At 38.1% G+C, this 22,627-nt stretch overlaps 1 protein-coding gene across 2 annotated transcripts in view; it reads right to left on the bottom strand.

Annotated features, from left to right (window-relative positions):
• The window catches only part of CFAP54 (cilia and flagella associated protein 54), a 300,842-nt gene that overhangs the window by 225,020 nt on the left and 53,195 nt on the right, over positions 1–22,627 (bottom strand). For both annotated transcript variants that reach the window (XM_059934750.1, XM_059934751.1), the window contains exons 16-19: positions 17,797–17,925; positions 17,306–17,432; positions 13,227–13,313; positions 13,014–13,135 (exon numbers count right to left, since the gene is read on the bottom strand). In XM_059934750.1, coding sequence (XP_059790733.1) covers positions 13,014–13,135; positions 13,227–13,313; positions 17,306–17,432; positions 17,797–17,925 — 465 coding nt within the window. The remainder of the gene's footprint in view (positions 1–13,013; positions 13,136–13,226; positions 13,314–17,305; positions 17,433–17,796; positions 17,926–22,627) is intronic.

Raw genomic sequence — 22,627 nt, 5'->3', positions numbered from 1 at the left:
AGAAAGGCAAATATCAAGTAATATCGCTTATATGTGGAATCTAAAAACAAGGGTACAAATGAACTGATCTACAAAACAGACATAGAGTCACAGATATAGAAAACAAACTTACGGTTACGAGGGGGGAAAGGGGGGGAGGGATAAATTGGTAGATTTGGATTGACATATACACACAACTATATAAAAAATAGATAACTAATAAGGACCTACTGTATAGCACGGGGAACTCTACTTAATACTCTGTGATGACTTATATGGGAAAAGAATCTAAAAAAGAGTAGATATATGTATATGAATAACTGATTCACTTTACTGTACACCTGAAACTAACATAACATTGTAAGTCAACTATACTCCAATAACAATTTTTTAAATTAAAATAAAATAAAATAAGCTATAAGGATATATTGTACAACACAGGGAATAAAGCCAATATTTTATAATAACTATAAATGGAGTATAACCTTTCAAAGTTGTGAATCACTGTATTGTACACCTGTAACATATAATACTGTAAGCAACTGCACTTCAATTTTTAAAAAAACATATTGTTTTATTGCCACAAAACAATAGTACTGAAGTCCAAAGTACTATTGTCTGAATGCAAATCTCTCTGCCTATGGTTTCCACTAGAGAATGTGTGACCTGTCTCTTTTTACAAGTTACTCAAGGCTTATGATGACAGATTGACATTAAATACGTTTGAAAACGACTTAACATCCACAGTGCAGCAAAACACTTGCAGAAAGAGGTAATGCAATCTGGAAGGATGTGATTAGCACACACCTAAACAACTATCACAAGACTGGAATGATAAAGTGCCATATTTATTACTCATCTAGTAGATCTCCCAAGGTATATTCTGGGTTCTCAACAATATTATGTACATTTTAGAAGAAGATGAAAAGTAGGTTGTCATATCCAAGAATCCTGGCAAAGAATATTGCTGAGAATAAAATATAAGCTTTACAAGATCTAAGAGAGGAGGGAGAGGAGAAGATGGCGGAAGAGTAAGACGTGGAGATCACCTTCCTCCCCACAGATTCATCAGAAATACATCTACACGTGGAACTGCTCCTGTAGAACACCCACTGAATGCTGGCAGAAGACTTCAGACCTCCCAAAAGGCAAGAAACTCCCCACATACCTGGGTAGGGCAAAAGAAAAAAGAAACAACAGAGACAAAAGAATAGGGACGGGACCCGCACCAGTGGGAGGGAGCTGTGAAGGAGGAAAGGTTTCCACACACTAGGAAGCCCCTTCGCGGGCGGAGACTGTGGGTGGCGGAGGGGGGAAGCTTCGGAGCCACAGCGGAGAGCGCAGCAACAGGGGTGCGGAGGGTAAAGCGTAGAGATTCCCACACAGAGAAGCGGTGCGGACCAGCACTCACCAGCCCAAGAGGCTTGTCTGCTGACCCGCCGGGGCGGGCGGGGGCTGGGAGCTGAGGCTCGGGCTTCCGTAGGATCCCAGGGAGAGGACTGGGGTTGGCGGCGTGAACACAGCCTGAAGGGGCTAGTGCGCCACAGCTAGCCGGGAGGGAGTCTGGGAAAAGGTCTGGAGCTGCCGAACAGGCAAGAGACTTTTTCTTCCCTCTTTGTTTCCTGGTGCGTGAGGAGAGGGGATTAAGAGCGCTGCTTAAAGGAGCTCCAGAGACGGGCACGAGCCGCGGCTATGAGCGCAGACCCCAGAGACGGGCATGAAATGCTAAGGCTGCTGCTGCCGCCACCAAGAAGCCTGTGTGCAAGCACAGGTCACTCTCCACACCTCCCCTCCCGGGAGCCTGTGCAGCCCGCCACTGCCAGGGTCCCGTGATCCGGGGACAACTTCCCCGGGAGAACGCACTGCGCGCCTCAGGCTGCTGCAACGTCACGCCGGCCTCTGACGCCGCAGGCTCACCCCGCCTCCTCCATACCGCTCCCTCCCCCCGGCCTGAGGGAGCCAGAGCCCCCGAAGCAGCTGCTCCTTTAACCCCGTCCTATGTGAGCAAAGAACAGACGCCCTCAGGCGACCTACACGCAGAGGCGGGGCCAAATCCAAAGCTGAACCCCAGGAGCTGTGCGAACAAAGAAGAGAAAGGGAAATTTCTCCCAGCAGCCTCAGGAGCAGCAGATTATATCTCCAGAGTCAACTTGATGTACCCTGCATCTGTGGAATACCTGAAGAGACAACGAATCATCCCAAATTGAGGAGGTGGACTTTGGGAGCAAGATATATTATTTTTTCCCCTTTTCCTCTTTTTGTGAGTGTATGTATAGCTTTGCTTTCACCATTTGTCCTAGGGTTCTGTCCGTCCATTTTTTTTGTTTGTTTTTTGCTTTTTTTTTTTACTTTAGAAAAAAAATTTTTTTCTTTCTTTCTTAATAATTATTTTTTATTTTAATAACTTTATTTTATTTTATCTTACTTTATTTTATTTTACCTTCTTTCTTTTTTTCTTTCTATTTTTCAACCTTTTATTCTGAGCCGTGTGGATGAAAGGCTCTTGGTGCTCCAGGCAGGCATCAGGGCTGTGTCTCTGAGGTGGGAGAGCCAACTTCAGGACACTGGTCCACAAGAGACCTCCCAGCTCCATGTAATACCAAACGAAAATCTCCCAGAGATCTCCATCACAACACCAAGACCCAGCTTCACTCAACGACCAGCAAGCTATAGTGCTGGACACCCTATGCCAAACAACTAGCAAGACAGGAACACAGCCCCATCCATTAGCAGAGAGGCTGCCTAAAATCATAATAAGGCCACAGACGCCCCAAAACACACCACCAGACATGGACCTGCCCACCAGAAAGACAAGATGCAGCCTCATCCATCAGAACACAGGCACTAGTCCCCTCCACCAGGAAGCCTACACAACCCACTGAACCAACCTTAGCCACTGGGGACAGATACCAAAAACAACAGGAACTAAGAACCTGCAACCTGTGAAAAGGAGACCCCAAACACAGTAAGTTAAGCAAAATGAGAAGACAGAGAAACACACAGCAGATGAAGGAGCAAGGTAAAAACCCACCAGACCGAACAAATGTAGCGGAAATAGGCAGTCTACCTGAAAAAGAATTCAGAATAATGATAGTAAAGATGATCCAAAATCTTGGAAATAGAATAGACAAAATGCAAGAAACATTTGACAAGGACCTAGAAGAACTAAAGAGGAACCAAGCAACGATGAAAAACACAATAAATGAAATTTAAAATACTCTAGAAGGGATCAATAGCAGAATAACTGAGGCAGAAGAACGGATAAGTGACCTGGAAGATAAAATAGTGGAAATAACTACTGCAGAGCAGAATAAAGAAAAAAGAATGAAAAGAACTGAGGACAGTCTTAGAGACCTCTGGGACAACATTAAACGCACCAACATTCGAATTATAGGGGTCCCAGAAGAAGAAGAGAAAAAGAAAGGGACTGAGAAAATATTTGAAGAGATTATAGTTGAAAACTTCCCTAATATGGGAAGGGAAATCGTTAATCAAGTCCTGGAAGCACAGAGAGTCCCACACAGGATAAATCCAAGGAGAAACACGCCAAGACACATATTACTCAAACTATCAAAAATTAAATATAAAGAAAACATATTAAAAGCAGCAAGGGAAAAATAACAAATAACACACAAGGGAATCCCCATAAGGTTAACAGCTGATGTTTCAGCAGAAACTCTGCAAGCCAGAAGGGAGTGGCAGGACATATTTAAAGTGATGAAGGAGAAAAACCTACAACCAAGATTACTCTACCCAGCAAGGATCTCATTCAGATTCGATGGAGAAATTAAAACCTTTACAGACAAGCAAAAGCTGAGAGAGTTCAGCACCACCAAACCAGCTTTACAACAAATGCTAAAGGAACTTCTCTAGGCAAGAAACACAAGAGAAGGAAAACACCTACAATAACAAACCCAAAACATTTAAGAAAATGGGAAGAGGAACATACATATAGATAATTATCTTAAATGTAAATGGATTAAATGCTCCCACCAAAAGACACAGACTGGCTGAATGGATACAAAAACAAGACCCATATATATGCTGTCTACAAGAAACCCACTTCAGACCTAGGGACACATACAGACTGAAAGTGAGGGGATGGAAAAAGATATTCCATGAAAATGGAAATCAAAAGAAAGCTGGAGTAGCAATTCTCATATAAGACAAAACAGACTTTAAAATAAAGACTATTACAAGAGACAAAGAAGGACACTATATAATGATCAAGGGATCGATTCAAGAAGAAGATATAACAATTGTAAATATTTATGCACCCAACATAGGAGCACCTCAATACATAAGGCAAATACTAACAGCCATAAAAGGGGAAATCGAGAGTAACACAATCATAGTAGGGGACTTTAACACCCCACTTTCACCAATGGACAGATCATCCAAAATGAAAATAAATAAGGAAACACAAGCTTTAAATGATACATTAAACAAGGTGGACTTAATTGATATTTATAGGACATTCCACCCAAAAACAACAGAATACACATTTTTCTCAGTGCTCATGGAACATTCTCCAGGATAGATCATATCTTAGGTCACAAATCAAGCCTTGGTAAATTTAAGAAAATTGAAATCGAATCAAGTATCTTTTCTGACCACAACGCTATGAGACTAGATATCAATTACAGGAAAAGATCTGTAAAAAATACAAACACATGGAGGCTCCACAATACACTACTTAATAACGAAGTGATCACTGAAGAAATCAAAGAGGAAATCGAAAAATACCTAGAAACAAATGACAATGGAGACACGACGACCCAAAACCTATGGGACGCAGCAAAAGCAGTACTAAGAGGGAAGTTCAGAGCAATACAAGCCTACCTCAAGAAACAGGAAACATCTCAAATAAACAACCTAACCTTGCACCTAAAGCAATTAGAGAAAGAAGAACAAAAAAACCCCAAAGTTAGCAGAAGGAAAGAAATCATAAAGATCAGATCAGAAATAAATGAAAAAGAAATGAAGGAAACAATAGCAAAGATCAATAAAACTAAAAGCTGGTTCTTTGAGAAGATAAACAAAATTGATAAACCATTAGCCAGACTCATCAAGAAAAAAAGGGAGAAGACTCAAATCAATAGAATTAGAAATGAAAAAGGAGAAGTAACAACTGACACGGCAGAAATACAAACGATCATGAGAGATTACTACAAGCAACTATATGCCAATAAAATGGACAACCTGGAAGAAATGGACAAATTCTTAGAAATGCACAACCTGCCGAGACTGAACCAGGAAGAAATAGAAAATATGAACAGACCAATCACAAGCACTGAAATTGAAACTGTGATTAAAAATCTTCCAACAAACCAAAGCCCAGGACCAGATGGCTCCACAGGCAAATTCTATCAAACATTTAGAGAAGAGCTAACACCTATCCTTCTCAAACTCTTCCAAAATATTGCAGAGGGAGGAACACTCCCAAACTCATTCTATGAGGCCACCATCACCCTGATACCAAAACCAGACAAAGATGTCACAAAGAAAGAAAACTACAGGCCAATATCACTGATGAACATAGATGCAAAAATTCTCAACAAAATACTAGCAAACAGAATCCAACAGCACATTAAAAGGATCATACACCATGATCAAGTGGGGTTTATTCCAGGAATGCAAGGATTCTTCAATATACGTAAATCAATCAACGTGATACACCATATTAACAAATTGAAGGAGAAAAACCATATGATCATCTCAATAGATGCAGAGAAAGCTTTTGACAAAATTCAACACCCATGTATGATAAAAGCCCTGCAGAAAGCAGAGAGAGAGGGAACTTTCCTCAACCTAATAAAGGCCATATATGACAAGCCCACAGCCAACATTGTCCTCAATGGTGAAAAACTGAAACCATTTCCACGAAGATCAGGAACAAGACAAGGTTGCCCACTCTCACCACTATTATTCAACATAGTTTTGGAAGTTTTAGCCACAGCAATCAGAGAAGAAAAAGAAATAAAAGGAATCCAAATCGGAAAAGAAAAAGTAAAGCTGTCATTGTTTGCAGATGACATGATACTATACATAGAGAATCCTAAAGATGCTACCAGAAAACTCCTAGAGCTAATCAATGAATTTGGTAAAGTAGCAGGATACAAAATTAATGCACAGAAATCTCTTGCATTCCTATACACTAATGATGAAAAATCTGAAAGTGAAATTAAGAAAACACTCTCATTTACCATTGCAACAAAAGGAATAAAATATCTAGGAATAAACCTACCTAAGGAGACAAAAGACCTGTATGCAGAAAATTATAAGACACTGATGAAAGAAATTAAAGATGATACAACCAGATGGAGAGATATACCATGTTCTTGGATTGGAAGAATCAACATTGTGAAAATGACTCTACTACCCAAAGCAATCTACAGATTCAATGTAATCCCTATCAAACTACTACTGGCATTTTTCACAGAACTAGAACAAAAAATTTCACAATTTGTATGGAAACATAAAAGACCCCGAATAGCCAAAGCAATCTTGAGAACGAAAAATGGAGCTGGAGGAATCAGGCTCCCTGACTTCAGACTGTACTACAAAGCTACAGTAATCAAGACACTATGGTACTGGCACAAAAACAGAAACATAGATCAATGGAACAGGATAGAAAGCCCAGAGATAAACCCAAGCACATATGGTCACCTTATCTTTGATAAAGGAGGCAAGCATATACAGTGGAGAAAAGACAGCCTCTTCAATAAGTGGTGCTGGGAAAACTGAACAGGTACATGTAAAAGTATGAAATTAGAACACTCCCTAACACCATACACAAAAATAAACTCAGAATGGATTAAAGACCTAAATGTAAGGCCAGACACTATCAAACTCTTAGAGGAAAACATAGGCAGAACACTCTATGACATAAATCACAGCAAGATCCTTTTTGACCCAGCTCCTAGAGAAATGGAAATAAAAACAAAAATAAACAAATGGGACCTAATGAAACTTAAAAGCTTTTGCACAGCAAAGGAAACCATAAACAAGACCAAAAGACAACCCTCAGAATGGGAGAAAATATTTGCAAATGAAGCAACTGACAAAGGATTAATCTCCGAAATTTATAAGCAGCTCATGCAGCTCAATAACAAAAAAACAAACAACCCAATCCAAAAATGGGCAGAAGACCTAAATAGACATTTCTCGAAAGAAGATATACAGATTGCCAACAAACACATGAAAGAATGCTCAACATCATTAATCATTAGAGAAATGCAAATCAAAACTACAATGAGATATCATCTCACACCGGTTAGAATGGCCATCATCAAAAAATTTAGAAACAATAAATGCTGGAGAGGGTGTGGAGAAAAGGGAACCCTCTTGCACTGTTGGTGGGGAAGTAAGTTGATATAGCCACTATGGAGAACAGTATGGAGGTTCCTTAAAAAACTAAAATTAGAACTACCATACGACCCAGCAGTCCCACTACTGGGCATATATCCTGAGAAAACCATAATTCAAAAAGAGTCATGTACCAAAATGTTCACTGCAGCTCTATTTACAATAGCCAGGACATGGAAGTGACCTAAATGTCCATCATCGGATGAATGGATAAAGAAGATGTGGCACATATATACAATGGAATATTACTCAGCCATAAAAAGAAAAGAAATGGAGTTATCTGTAGTGAGGTGGATGGAGTTAGAGTCTGTCATACAGAGTGAAGTAAGTCAGAAAGAGAAAAAGAAATACAGCATGCTAACACATATATATGGAATCTAAGGGGAAAAAAAAAAAAAAGGTCATGAACAACCTAGTGGCAAGCCGGGAATAAAGACACAGACCTACTAGAGAATGGACTTGAGGATATGGGAGGGGGAAGGGTAAGATGTGACAAAGTGAGAGAGTGGCATGGACATATATACACTACCAAACGTAAAATAGATAGCTAGTGGGAAGCAACCGCATAGCACAGGGAGATCAGCTCTGTGCTTTGTGACCACCTAGAGGGGTGGGATAGGGAGGGTGGGAGGGAGGGAGATGCAAGAGGGAAGAGATATGGGAACATATGTATATGTATAACTGATTCACTTTGTTATAAAGCAGAAACTAACACACCATTGTAAAGCAATTATACTCCAATAAAGATGTTAAAAAAAAAAGATCTAAGAGAAAAGAGAGAAAGAAGTGTGTAGTTTGATAGAGAAAAATATGTCTAAAGCACCAAAAATCATCCTGATATGACAAAATAGAATATTCCAGAGTGCTTAAATTAGAAGATAAAATAGTAGTAATACTAATGGCTAACATTTATTGACTGCTTATTCTATGCCAAATGCTAAGCATTTTATAGGCATCATTTCACTGAATCTTCCCAAGAACACCCATTTTACAGATGAAGAAATTAAAACTTAACAGAGCATGGGTAACTTGACCTTGGTCATACAGCTGGTCAGCAGCAGTACCAAAACTCTAATCCAAGACCCTTATACTCCTAACCATTATGATTTCTTGTCTTAATACAAAGTGAAGTTAAAAAGAAGCATGGAGAGGCAACCAGAGATGAAGTTTTCTATGCAATAACGTCAAAATATTTAAAAGAAAAAAACCCTAAAATGTAAACATTCTAAAATCTCTGTCAGTAGTTTGAAGACTGCGGGTCAAAACATGACCTCAAAAGAGGGGGGTTAGAATCAAAACGGGTTTTACTCTTTATGAGGAAGACTTCAGCATGGAACAATTAAAAAGAACTGAGAAGATCTCTGAAAAATATTGGCTTACATATATTTTTCCTAAAAAAAGCAAACAGAATTAATTTGACTAAAATGCTATAAAATAGGAAAAATCATTTCACTTGGTAATCCAATTACTGTTAACATAGTTAATACAATGGTATTTAGGGGCCATCAAGATGTAAATTCAGGAAGTATTAAAGCCAGGAGTGGTTAGAACTTCTAGTGACCTGGGCTTCTTCATTAGTTCTGGTTTCAAATTAGGACCATAAAATTAGATTCTGTGTTGATTATAAAAAATAATCTGCTAATCTATAATGCTCCTTTGCTTAGAGTTGAAGCATTATGACTGGATTTTGGAACTGCTAAAATCATGTCAATTATTGATTTAAGTTTCAACATATAGTCCTAGGGGAACACTAGGTGCATCAGTTAGGGGTCTTTACAACAGAAGCAACAGCAACATAAGGCTTGGAGCACAGCAGGTCCAGAGAGGCAAGAGGGTCTACAGAACACAACTAACATATTCTAATCAGGACACAGGCATTGGAATGAATGAATGCCACTACTTTTTGTCTTTTTATCCCTCTGTTCAAGATTCAGATTCCAAGGAGGGAGCAACCAATCAGCCTAGCTTGCATCATCAGTCCTCCTCTTGGCTGGCAGAGAAGAGAGGCCCTGAAAAGTCCTACCTGATTTCTTCTAGTGGGGAAGAAGAAATTCCTCCAAAGGTGATGTTTGGAAGAGGGAAATAAATGCTGGACAGAAAACAACAGTATACAACCCTGCCCTGGTACCCTTAGCACTTGGATTGAGGAGTATTCCTGCCTCTTCCCAGTGAGGAATTGTTCTGCAAAGATGTTGAATGTTGGGCTGCTGGACTCTGAAGTGAACTAGGAGTGATGATCATAAGCCATATGCTGATTCCTCTATTTGTCAGAAGTAGAAAATAAGGGACATCTCAGGCTGGTTCTAGGTGCAATCCATTAAAATAAATCTGAGGTATAATGTGTAAAATGCCAATATGGACTTCCAGAAGTCAAATAACCGAGACAGGGAAATGAGAAAAATAAAGCCCCACAATCAAGAAAAAAAGCCAACCATCTCTTTTAGAAGGCTAATGGGTTCTTATCAAAGGTTTGTCCGTCATCCGTGGCAACAAGCTAGTCCACCTTTAATGGACGTGAAATAAAAGACACCTGATGAGAGTATCCATCTCCACAAGGTCGGGAAACTTCTGAAAAACTAAAACGGGGTACGAATTATTTAAGGATTCTGCAAAGACCCAGGCTTTTCAAATCTTTTTTATGGTATCAGGTGACACATCAGATACTGATTTGGGGATAATTTTATTACCAGACCGTGATCATGTAAAGCATGCTGTAATATAGCCCAAAAGAAAATGACTGCCAAGGGAATGAAATTTATTTGTCTTCTTTAAGGAAAGAAACTTTGGCAATTATTTGAGCCATAACATTGTTGTTTATGAGAGTACCCTGAGGACTGATCATTAAGCTTTAACACTAGGATGAAAAACTGCCACGGAGGAGCAGAGGTGGCTATAGAAGATTTCAGGACTTCTAAATAAATATTCAACATTTCCCAGCTGGTGACAATCCTTATGGAGGGCTCCTCATAAAAAGTAGAGCTTCTAAATGCCTCTCATGAGTCTAAGAGGATATTATAATTTTTCTTAAGTTAAAATAGTTTCACTTAAGAAATAGAAGGAAAAGATACACAAGGAGAACATGAAAACTTCAGACTGCTCACATCTCCCGTGTGTTCCCAGTCACAGTGGTAGAAAGACAGAGACCTAACAGGGCAATGGGCATGTTATGATAATATAAAGACAAGATTGCATCATAATAAAACAAAAGGGAAAATCCCAGAGGCTTTACTCTCTCTGGACTGTGAGAGGCCATGAGATGAGTCCTGAGAGAAACAGTTCTAAAAGAAAGATAAGTTTTACCTGCCATGGAAATAGGACTGAAGTACTAATGTCCTCCAAGCACTAGGCAGTAGCGAGTGGCTGCAGAAGCATCTGCTAAGAAAATGGATCTGAACCCCAGGAGTCTTCCAGCAGAGATCAGACACCACTTGGCCTGGTCAGCTGAGACTATCCAATACCATCATCAAATTCCTTCATTCAAATGCTAGAAATTCTAATGTAATGAGGCTCTCCCCTAATACTGCCAGGACAGACTTCCCCACCTTGAACACTGATAGCATCTGTTTATCCAGAATCCTTAGACTTCTTACGAACTAGACTCTACTTTCTCTCTGGTCTCACCTCTTACCATCCTCTCCAAACACTTCCCTCCCCTTTGCCATTGCATCGAAGCTTCTGTTACACTGAATGACCTCCAGGACCACAAGCACTCTATGACCTTTCTAGCCTCAGGACCTTTGCACAGGTTGTTCTCTCTGCCTTGCATGTCCTTTCCACTTTTGTCTTTCTCTTTCTCTGGATACTCCTGCCTGTCTTTCAGTATTCAACTTCATGTCACTTTTTCTGGATGTTTCTTCAAATATTCCCCACTGTTGGGTTAGGTATGCCCTTCCTGAATTCCCCTGGCACTCTTGCAATTAGAGCACCTATGACGATGACTCATAATCACCTACTTACACGTCTATGTTCCCATAGACTGGATTTATCTTGAAGACAGAGACCACAAGAGCAGGCAATCCATCAATATTGGTTGAATAAAGAAAAGATTTTTGTTTGTTTTTATCCCTTGTACTCAGCATAATACCAGGCACATAGTCAACTTGCAATAAAACATTTGCTGAATGGATCATAGGCGCTCAAAAACATATGTTGGATGAATGAAGTGATGGACTTATGATCAGGAAGTACTACATACCAGAAATCTAAAATTCCAATATTCTATTGCATTGGCCAAAAAGTTCGTTCAGGTTTTTCCATAACATCTTACAGAAAATCCGGAATGAACTTTTTGGTCGACCCAATACTTTCTAACTTCAAACACCTATCCTTCTAGCTCTCTCAGATTCTGATTTTCTGGTCCCTGACCTCATAGAGATGCCCAATCTCTTGATATCTCCATAGTCTACCAAGTCTTTAAAAGTCTTGATGGCGTTACTTCCTTCCCTACACAATCTGCACCCATTTTTCATTATGAACTTTTAACCTATACTTTCGTGCTTTTAAAAAAAAAATCCAGTCCAGTACAAATCTCTACTGTCACAAATGTTCTACTGTCACAGCTACTAAGAATACCACACCAGGATAATATCATACCAGCATGCAGATGAGGCCACCTGAAAATCCATGGTCTTCAACCTCAGCCAGAACTTCAGGATGCTGACCAGTCCTTTAACTTAGAGTCAGCTCCCTCATCCATTCCTCTCCACTCTCCAATCACCTTCTCTCTCCCCAGTCCAACTAGCCACCCTCACTCTCCATGGCTGGCAGGTTCCCTTGCCTCCTATTTTACCGATGATTGAGATAAGAAGGCATCCACTCAACTCTCTGCCTCCACACCAACGGACTTACTGAAATCTACATCTGTCTGTGCCGCCTTCCCTTTTATATCAGAGGATGAGGTCTATGCTCTGCAGCCCACCCTCCACTGAAGATGAATCACTTAACATGTGCTTTCAATCTCATCCCCTTCCCTCTTCTATTAGAGGACCCCCCTATATGTCGAACTCCTCTTAAACTCCGTATCCTTCCCCTAGCTTTGACTTACTCTTTTCTTTCCCTTGTCAGTCAAGCTACTTGTATTCTCTACCTCATCATATGCCATTCATTCTGCCAACACAATCAAACTTTTGTGATACGCAGGGGCAAAAATAAAACAGAAATGTGATTCCCCTCAGAAATTGAAACTCTAAAATCGACATACAATGAATAAGTAAGAAGACAGAACAATTTCCAGGTCAGAGAGAGACAACAACAGCAAGGCAATTGGTCCATAAATCAGCAATATCCATCTGAGAGAAGGTACTTTAGCCCATGGACTTTAAGTATTTTAGTTCCATAGTAAGGAATGCATTTATGCTGGCACAGTGTCACTTACATTCTACGATTTACCTCATTTTGAATCCTTCTGATTTTATTTAGCTCCCCATGTAAGGTTTCCCTGCAGACAGAGAACTTCTCATTTCAGGAGAGTTCAGGGCTGGAGATACAGATTAATCTCCCTGCTTAGAACTATTGCACTTCACATAGAGAAGACTAGACACGGCAAATCTAAAAGTTCATAATCTAATGTTAACGGCAACACATTATTTTTAGCAAAGAGAAATAAATCATTCATTTTTAACAGGGGTTGCATGTCAGGACTAAAAGAAGAAATGATATATTGTTACCGTCAAGAAGTTATGTAGAGATGTACAGGTTGCATCTTTCTCAAACATTAGAAGGGTTTTCTGCATCAAGTAAATTGCTTTGGATAGCTTATTCTTCCTTATTTTATTCATTACACTTAATTCTGTAAAAGCAAACAAACATTTCACCAAAAGGGCAACATAAAAACTATCCTTAAAAAATGTGGAAAGACAGTTGATCCAAAATTTAATTACCTGTAAAACAATCAGGACTTCCAGGTTTTTTTGGCTTTTCTGGACCTTTGGTAGATATATTTTTGCTAACAGTTGGAGTCTGCAAAACTGAAGAAGAAGAATAAGAAGGAGAAGAAGGAGATTGTTATCACAATTAGGTTTATGTTCAAGAAAGGAAATATTTTCTAAACACTAAAGAGTAACTATTTGTAAAATTATTGCTTCCTCTATCATGTCATCTTTTTTTCATTAATAGATAAAAATTCAAACAAATCTAATAGTTTTATCATTAAATTCTTTTATTTGCTACTGTATGAGAAGTTCAAGAATTTTTAAATTATAACAATATTTGGTTTTCTATTTCACCTTAAATAAAATTATCTTGAAGGTTGATAAATAGGGTCCAACCTACTTTTGTTCACTTTCCCTCTTCATAAACTTTTCAAAATTGCTCCATCCATGGTTCCTGCAAGAGCTCTGGGTACCACATGAAGACCTCCACTCTCCTCTATCTGTGGTTGATAAAATCAGAGCCTCTCTCAAGATTTTCAACTAACACACAAATTATTGCCAGTTGGTTGTGAGCAGTGAGAGATCCTGGTGTGCAACTAGGACTGACCATCACGGTGGTCCAGGAAAGAGATAACAGGATGAGGGAGAAGCAGATAAAGGTATGCTGGTCCAGGGAGATGGAGAATATTGCACTGATTCTTGATTTTCCAGGTCTGGCCCTCAAGAGACCTGGCAATATATTGTTTCTGTCCTTAAAGGTACATGAGTGTACCTGTAGTAACCTTACAATAAACCCCTTTTATTGAGGTTTAATTATTTGTGCTAATGCACATGAGTCACCATGGGATGATGACTGATTGATGAAAAGATGCCAAAAGACACCGTTAAAGGATATAAGGGTTTTTTAATGGCAAAGGATAAGGAAATTTATCTTCATGGAAATAGCAACACAAAGCGGAAAATAATGCATCATTCTCTCAGTACCTAGGGTATTATAAACGCTAATTAAGTGATAGCTCTCATGATTATAACCACTGGAGATAAGAAGGATGAGATTGCAAGAACACTCTGAATGCCCAATACAGGAGTCACATTTAATGCCACAGTCATCAGTAGACAACCACTGTAAAGTTCTTGAATAAGAATGACAAAAGCAGTATTTAGGCAACATTAGTCAGACAGCAGCATACAAGAGTGAAGAATGACAGGAGAAAAAAAGTGATAATCTGTGCTAGGGTGGCAGTTCAATAAAGCAGAGAAAAACATCAAGCAGATCCAGAGATATTGCAAAGAAATAATAACTAATCCTATGTAAATATATACATACATATATATAGAGAGAGAGAGAGAGAGAGAGTCAACTACAAATTGGCACTTGCCACTGACAGTTGCCAACTACCTCTACAAGGGTTAAATCATGTGCTGCTGCAGCTGCTGACTTTCAACATCCCCTGAAAGGAGCTCAGGGTGGAGAGCAGAAATGAGGCACTCTGTGCTCTGGGAAAAACTGGCAGAACCGGTCTTCAGATAGTTAGCTATTTTCAGGAGTTGATTTTATGAGCCCAATTCTTGTATCCCCTCATATCTAGAAAAGCTCTAAAATCTTTCATGATGACATCTGCTCCTCGTGACTAGCAGAAACCTTCTGCAAAAAATATGTGCTTCATTGCATGTACTCCCCCTTCACCAAAATCACATATATACTGACCTGCCCCCTACCTCTTTGGAGCAGTTACTCAGAGCTATCTGAGATGCTGTCTCCCAGGCTATAGTCCTCATTTTGCCCCAAATAAAACTTAACTTGCAACTCTCATGTTGTGCATTTTTTTAAAGTCGGTTATCTATATATAGATATATAGGTATCTATAGATATATCCAAAATATATAAAAAACTCAAACCATTTAATAATAAAAAAATCTGATTTTAAAATGGGCAGAGGAACTAAATGGACATTTTTCCAAAGAAAATATACAAATGGCCTACTAGTACATGAAAAGATGCTTAACATCACTAATCATCAGGGAAATGCAAATCAAAACCACAATAAGATATTACCTCACGCCTATTAAAATGGCTATCATCAAAAAAGACAAAAGATAATAAACATTGGCGAGGCTGTGGATTAAAGGATACCCTTATACACTACTGGTGGGAATGTAAATTGGTTAAGCCACTATGGAAAACACTATGGAGGTTTCTCAAAAAACTAAAAATAGAACTACTACATGATCCAGCAATCTACTTCTGGGTATATCTCCAAAGGAAATAAAAACAAGATCTTAGAGATATCTACAGTCCCACGTTCATTGCAGCATTATTCACAATAGCTAAGATATGGCAACAACCTAAATATCCATCAGTGGGTGAATGTATAAAGAAGATGTGACACACACACACACACGCACACACACAGTGGAATATTGTTCAGTCAGGAGAAAGACATTTGCACTAATATGGATGGACTTTGAGGGCATTATGCTAGGTGAAATAAGTTACACAGAGAAAGACAAATACTGTATGGCATCACTTATATGTGGAATCTAAAAAACCCAAACTCATAGAAACAGAGAGCAGAGTGCTGGTTACCAGGGGCTGAGGAAGTGGGAAAATGGAGAGATATTGGTCAAAGGGTACATAAGATGAATAAGTTCTGGGGACCTAATGTACAGCATGGATCATAGTTAATAATACTGTAGTAGACACTTGTAAGTTGCAAAGTGAGTAAATCTTGAATGTTCTCACCACAAAAAAAGAAAGGGAATTATGTGACATGCTTGAGCTGTTAGCCAACGCTACGACAGTAATCATTTTGCAATATGTTAGTGTATCAAATCTACACGTTGTACACCTTGAACTTACATAATGTGGTATGTCAATTATATCTTAATAAAGCTGAGGAGAAAAAGTCTGCACTCAAAAATTATTTAATTAACCAGCATTTGATTAAATTTGTTTAGCTGTATATATGATGGGACATCTGAATGTATTCGACAGAGATCAGAAGTCATGTTAGGCTGGAACACTCAGTTCTATTCTATAATTACTCAGTAATTTAAAATGAGGAAGTGGTAGTTAAATGAATATTGACTATATAATCATGCCAGGAGTAACTTGGCTTTATCAAAATTTAACCTCAAACAGAAGAGATTTTTAGACCTAATGATATTTTAAATCTTATTCTGAAACTTGAGTAGTTGTGTTTCTATATGCACACTAGAATTACTATTGGCATTTTTTTTTTAATGTTTTGACCTCTTTACCTAAATAATGAGGCAAAAACAACTTAGATCCAACTCATCTGTCCTTTCACACTGCTGTCAGAGATGTCTTTCTAAATTTTTCAATAGCTTCCAGGATAAAATATAAACCCTTCAATCCTTCAAGATCTGTGATCCACCCCTCTAGGCTTATCTGTGTCAATCTCCCATGTGTGCTCTTTACTGCAGCCATAAGAAAATTCCAGCAGTTTCTAGACTTCACCATATAATTGTTTGCTTCCACCTTACTAAAAGTTGCTTTCTCCATTCAAAATGACTGCCTCCATCTCGATTTTCTTCATAAAGATATTTATGAAGATAAAGATAAAGACAGCCTTCTGGTCAACTATCACTTCTTCCAAGAAGCCATCCCTGACTTTCTTGCCTGTTATACTCTTCTGTGTGCCCATAACAAACACTCTGAGCCCACTTCTATTGCATTTATTAACCTTGACTATTATAGTTGGCTTACTTATCTAGAAGCTCAAAATTAAAGGCTGTGTCTTATTTGGACCAAGCTTAATATGGTTCCTAGATTTGACAGAGACTCAATAAATGTTTGCTTCATTAAATTAAGAAAATATCAATAATTTACTATAGCTCAAACAATTTAATTTTTTAGAAGTTTACTGATTTGCTATGCAAGGTGTAAAGAAATAATGAAAGATATCTATTGATATTTATCAGAGAAGTAAGAAAAAATAAAATAATGAAATTTATCTGGAAAACACCTAGTCAACAAGAACACTGTTTATAAATTAAATTGATTCTGTACTTGAACTTGTCTTAAAACTGATTCAGAACAAGTTATTTGCTTTGATGGCTACTACCTTGCAATTGGTCAAGAAGCACAACGGCCATTCGGTGCTGGGCTTCAATTAGTTCAAGATGCAAATCCATTATGAAACTATTCCGTGTGACTGGTTTGCACGTGTCTGCATCTATACAGTGGGTGTGCTTCGGTAGAATTGAAGTAAAAATTAAAAAGGCATACGGTTATCAAAACATACTAAAAATAGCTCTATCCTATTATCATTCAGGTTATCACTTTACTCTTAGCCATTGAAGTCTGCTCACTTCTCAACTCTTTGCAATCTGGCTTACACACTAAGAAATCTGCTTTTCAAATTCACCAGCAGCCTCTTCAGTGACAGATTCAAAGACTCCTCACCCTCCTTGATTTCTTCTGGGAAAAGGGGAATATATTTCTAGCCTATGAGAGGGAAGCCACCACAAACCATGCTTTACTTACCTATTTGCAAGGCCAGCCCTCTTCCTAGTTAAGTAAAATAAACCTAATGTAAGAGTTTCTCATTCTCACCGTGGCATAGCAATGGTCAACCACTGATGATCCATTTGGCAAAGCAGTTAACATGCAATTCAAATTTATTCCACCAATGGCTTTGTCAAGAAGTTCATAGGCCAAAAATAACTGTTCCTCAGGTTTTTTCTAAAGTAATTTTATAAACAAAACAGAAAAATTAAAGGGAAAATCATATATAACACTTCCCAACTTTTTAACAATAATTCAAAACCAAATAACAAATTTAAATAGCCTATCCAAGATCAACATCATATTTCTCACTAAGTATATTTGTTTTTGATTAAACGTGGAATACTATTAATAAAGGTAAAATAATAAATACAGTTCATTTTTCCAAATATTAATTAAACTTTTCAAAAACATGTATATAACTTCCTTTTATGGTTTTCAAAATTCTGATGGTACCAAATGTATAGGTAAATTTTAAAAAGCTAACTCATAATTTGTCATTTTCACATACTTTATTTTGAAAGTTAATTTTTTTTGAATCTCTGAGCTGGAAATCTAGACTTGGAGGCCATCAGATCCAATGGTCTACATTGTGATTTTCAAAAACTAAATACCTTCTATTATAATTATCCTCACAGAGAGACAAATACAGAGAATAACAAAAAGAGCAACCAGCTTTGTTCAAACTTTCTAATTTTTCATATTTTCTTCAGAAAATGTTTAGGAAATAAAGCAAACACATAACATGCAGATCATTGAAATCCCCTGTATAACTGTTCATAGTGACTCTCTTCTTCTCTGCCCCTAGAGGTAGCCACTGTCCTTGAATTTGGCTTTTAACCATTCTTTTGCATGTTTTTAAACTTTTACTACATGTGTATGTGTCCGTTAACAATATACAATATCACTTTGCATATTTTTAATTCTCTTGTAAAATTCTGCGGTTCACTTTTTTCACTCAACCATATGTCATTGAAATCTTCTCCTGCAACTCAGTGTGTCAGTCAGGTTTAGTTAGGAACACAGAGCAACTCTAGGTATTGCAAGCAGAAAGGGATTTAATGCACAGTGTTTCGTGTTTGGTAATTGCAATCATTGTTGCTTTTGTTGTGGTCATCCATTTACAATGCTCGGTGTCAGTTTATCTCTTGTAAAAATAAAATACAGTGTGTGTGTGTGTGTGTGTGTGTGTGTGTGAAAAAAAAAAAAAAGAATCACAGGCTCAGGGTGACTCACAACCCAAATAGTGTAAATTTGAAAAATGGACCTACATGAGGGCAGGTCCAAATTATTTGGAAGAGAGACTTTCTCCCGTTTACTCCACTTTCAGCACCCAAATTGAGAAACCTCCCTACCAAATAGGCAGATATTTTTCTAGTCGACTGTTTCCTAAGATGAGTCTTGTAGGCTCTAACTAAACGTGTGAGTCTGAGTTCCAAGCCCCATCCTTCATGTGCCCAAGGCTCATCTCTTGTCCCTAAATGGTTGTTAGTCTAAGTTTCTTTGTAACTGAGCCCATCAACCTACTGCAGCATCTATTCATAAACTTACCATTCTGGTTTTCAGTTCCCCTTTCTATTTTGGCCCCTGGAATTTACCTTACTTTCTTGTGAGCTCTGTGGTGTACTTAAGGATATTTGTTCAATTCTGTCCAAAATTTCTAGGTGTTTTGTAGGAAGAGGGTTTTCAGATCATCTCGTTTTCCATTTTGCCACAAACAGAAGTCTCTAAGGATACCTCTTAACACCAAGGAGCTTCAAAGACCCCCCACACATACCCACCTTCCAACGCTGTCATCATCATCACCACCATCATCTTTGTCACCATCACAGCTAATATTGAATTAAAACACGTTCCAAGTACTGGGCTAAATGCTTTATATGGACTAATTTTTAAATTACCATAATCCTATGAGGTACTGATTAATTATTAAAACTTTATAACCCATTTGTCAAAAATAGCTATGTATTCAGTAAAACTTTAAAGTAAGTTTTTTAAAAATATAATCACAATAGCACCTTATATATGTTTTAAATAGTTGCATGTATACATGCAAGATATATAATTTATCCCACCTGCAGACTCTGCTAGGTGAGCATATGGATTTTGGACTCTCCCTACAATAAATTCTCACTCCTCCCCACTTCACTCCCTTCCAAATAGGTCTGAGACTCTAGGTTGAGATTTAGTGCCCTTTGCGAAACATAAGGGAAAAACTGAGTTGCCACCATGTGCTGGTTACTGGTTTCCACAATGTTACCAACATCTCATCTGAACTGTATCACTTAAATACTACCAGTAGAATAGATATTATTGTTATAATTTTACAGATGAGGACACATATTCAAACAGATTAAATAGTTTATTCAAGATCACACAGTCAACATTAAAGTCAGGATTCAACTCCAAGTCTCCCAATACCAACTTCTATGCCCTTAGACCACACCAACGAATCACCCTTACTCCACCTACCATATGCCCCAGTACAGCTGAGCAGGTAGTGTATGGCACAGTTTTAGGGGTGCCATTCACATTGTAGTCATCATAGACTTCTATATTTATTTTGATAATTTCCCAGCAGATGGCAATACATCATATCAAGGAAAGGGTGCGTTTTTCTAATTTAAACACAGTAGCAATAGTTCATAAATGGTTTTCAGTTTCTTCATGGTCACCTTCTAAGAAATCCATTTCATTTAGTGCCTTTAATGGCCAGAATTTTTCCATCCAAGCCAAAATCTAGCACTTTGTAACTTCTACTAGTATTCCTAGTCCTGCCCTATGAAGCTCCAGAGAATAAGTGCTAGTCCACTAAGCCAGTAATTCTTAAATTCTACTTTCCTTAAGAATCTACCTGGTAAACTTTTAAGAACCTCACACCTGAATTATAAACTTTTAAGAACCTCACACCTGAAATTATGATTCAATACGTCTAGAATGGGAAATAGGAAGCTACATATTTAGCAAGCACTGTAAATGATCCCTGGAAAAACCATTGGCAGACAGCTATTATGCCCCCTCAATCTCTTATGCAGTTCAAACATTCTCTGTTCCCAATTTAAGACTTCTCAGCTCTCTCTCTTTAGAAGACACAATACAGCGTAAAGAACTCAAAACTGCATTCTCTGAGACCTATTATCAGAAGATGAACATTACATTCAAGAAAGTAAATTCAGAATGCTCCCCCAGTCCTCTGGTACATTCAGGATATTTTATTCGTCCCCAATTTCTTAGGACTTGCATTTTTTATGTATTAGAAGAAAATACTTTATACAAATATCCTGAAGACACTTTTTTTTTTAATCAAGAGGCAGCATAGCATAGTGGTTAAATGCCTGAACTTTGAAGGAAACACACCTAAGTTCAAATCTACTTACTGTGCAACCTTGATCAAGTAGAATGTAGTAGTGAAAATGATCACTATGACTACACAAATCAACTTGAGTCAATCTCACAAACACAGTACTGAGATTAAAAAATGAGCTGCAGAAGAATACACAGAGTATGACACCATTTATATAAATTTAAAAACAGTGCCCTACTGCTTAAGGATACAAACATGTGTAATAAAAGTACTAAAATGCCTGAAATTTATAATCACTCTTTAGAACAGCAGTTACTCCTACGTAGGGAGAAAGACAACGTGATCTGGAGCAGTCAGTGGAGGAGCTGAGTTTCAACTGTACTAGCTATGTTTTGTTTCTTAAAAGAGTGATGGGGGAATGACTCTTCATTATAATATTCTTTACAATTGTATGTAATATGTTTCAAATCAATTTTTCAGAGAAAACATAGTAATCATGAGGATTAACATTTAGCAACAGGAAAAAGCACTGGTGGATTCACGTTAAGAAAAAACATTAGAATGTTAACTATGTTAAAAATGTGTCTTCTCAGAGCCTAAATCAATGCATACAGCAGGCTCTCAATAGAGATTTGTTGAATTAGTGAAAGAAAACAGATTATTGTGTTTTGTATTAGACTAAACTTTACATACAAACTTAATAAAACAGCAGTAATAAAAAAAAAAAATGTGAAAAAGAGGGCTTCCCTCGTGGCTCTGTGGTTAAGAATCTGCCTGTCAGTTCCGGGGACACAGGTTCGAGCCCTAGTCCGGGAAGATCCCACATGCCTCAGAGCAACAAAGCCCGTGCACCACAACTACTGAGCCTGTGCTCTAGAGCCCGTGAACCACAACTACTGAGCACACGTGCTGCAACTACTGAAGCCTGCAGGCATAGAGCCCGTGCTCCGCAACAAGAGAAGCCACCGCAATGAGAAGCCCGCGCACCGCAACAAAGAGTAGCCCCCGCTAGCCGCAGCTACAGAAAAGCCCACACGCAGCAACAAAAGACCTAACGCAGCCATAAATAAAATAAATAAAATTTTTTTTAATTGTGAAAAAGACTAGGAGAAAATATAGAAAATGATAACGTTTAGGTCCATATAGTGAAATTACAGATTTTTTTCTTCATTTTTTTTGTACCTTGAAATGCCCTCTAATGTTAACACAACTTTTGTAATTTAAAATTATAGTTTTTTAATTAATCAGGTAAACCAAAATATAGATCACTGGCTTCCTCTCTAGAAAAGTATTTTTCAACTGTAGTCCATGAACATTAGCGTCCTAAGTAGGTAAAATGAGTTTTATTTTCAATAATGGAACATATGGTATTCTATATCTCCTTCTTGGAAACCACAGTGCTCATGAGTAAATTAATGCCCCTGAGAAGTCATCCAGTAAGGAAACCATTGTGTTTAATTCAAGTCAGCCAGGGTTACTTGACCCTGGCATCCTTTTCTGAAGGGTAGTACTAGCATCACATAGGACAGAGCTTGCAAAATGCTATTCTAGTTCTTGCCTGTAAATAAATGTTTA

Source organism: Balaenoptera ricei, chromosome 10 (genome assembly GCF_028023285.1).
Source record: "Balaenoptera ricei isolate mBalRic1 chromosome 10, mBalRic1.hap2, whole genome shotgun sequence".
In the NCBI taxonomy this organism is placed as follows: Eukaryota; Metazoa; Chordata; class Mammalia; order Artiodactyla; family Balaenopteridae; genus Balaenoptera; species Balaenoptera ricei.
This window is presented reverse-complemented; position numbering and strand designations above follow the sequence as displayed.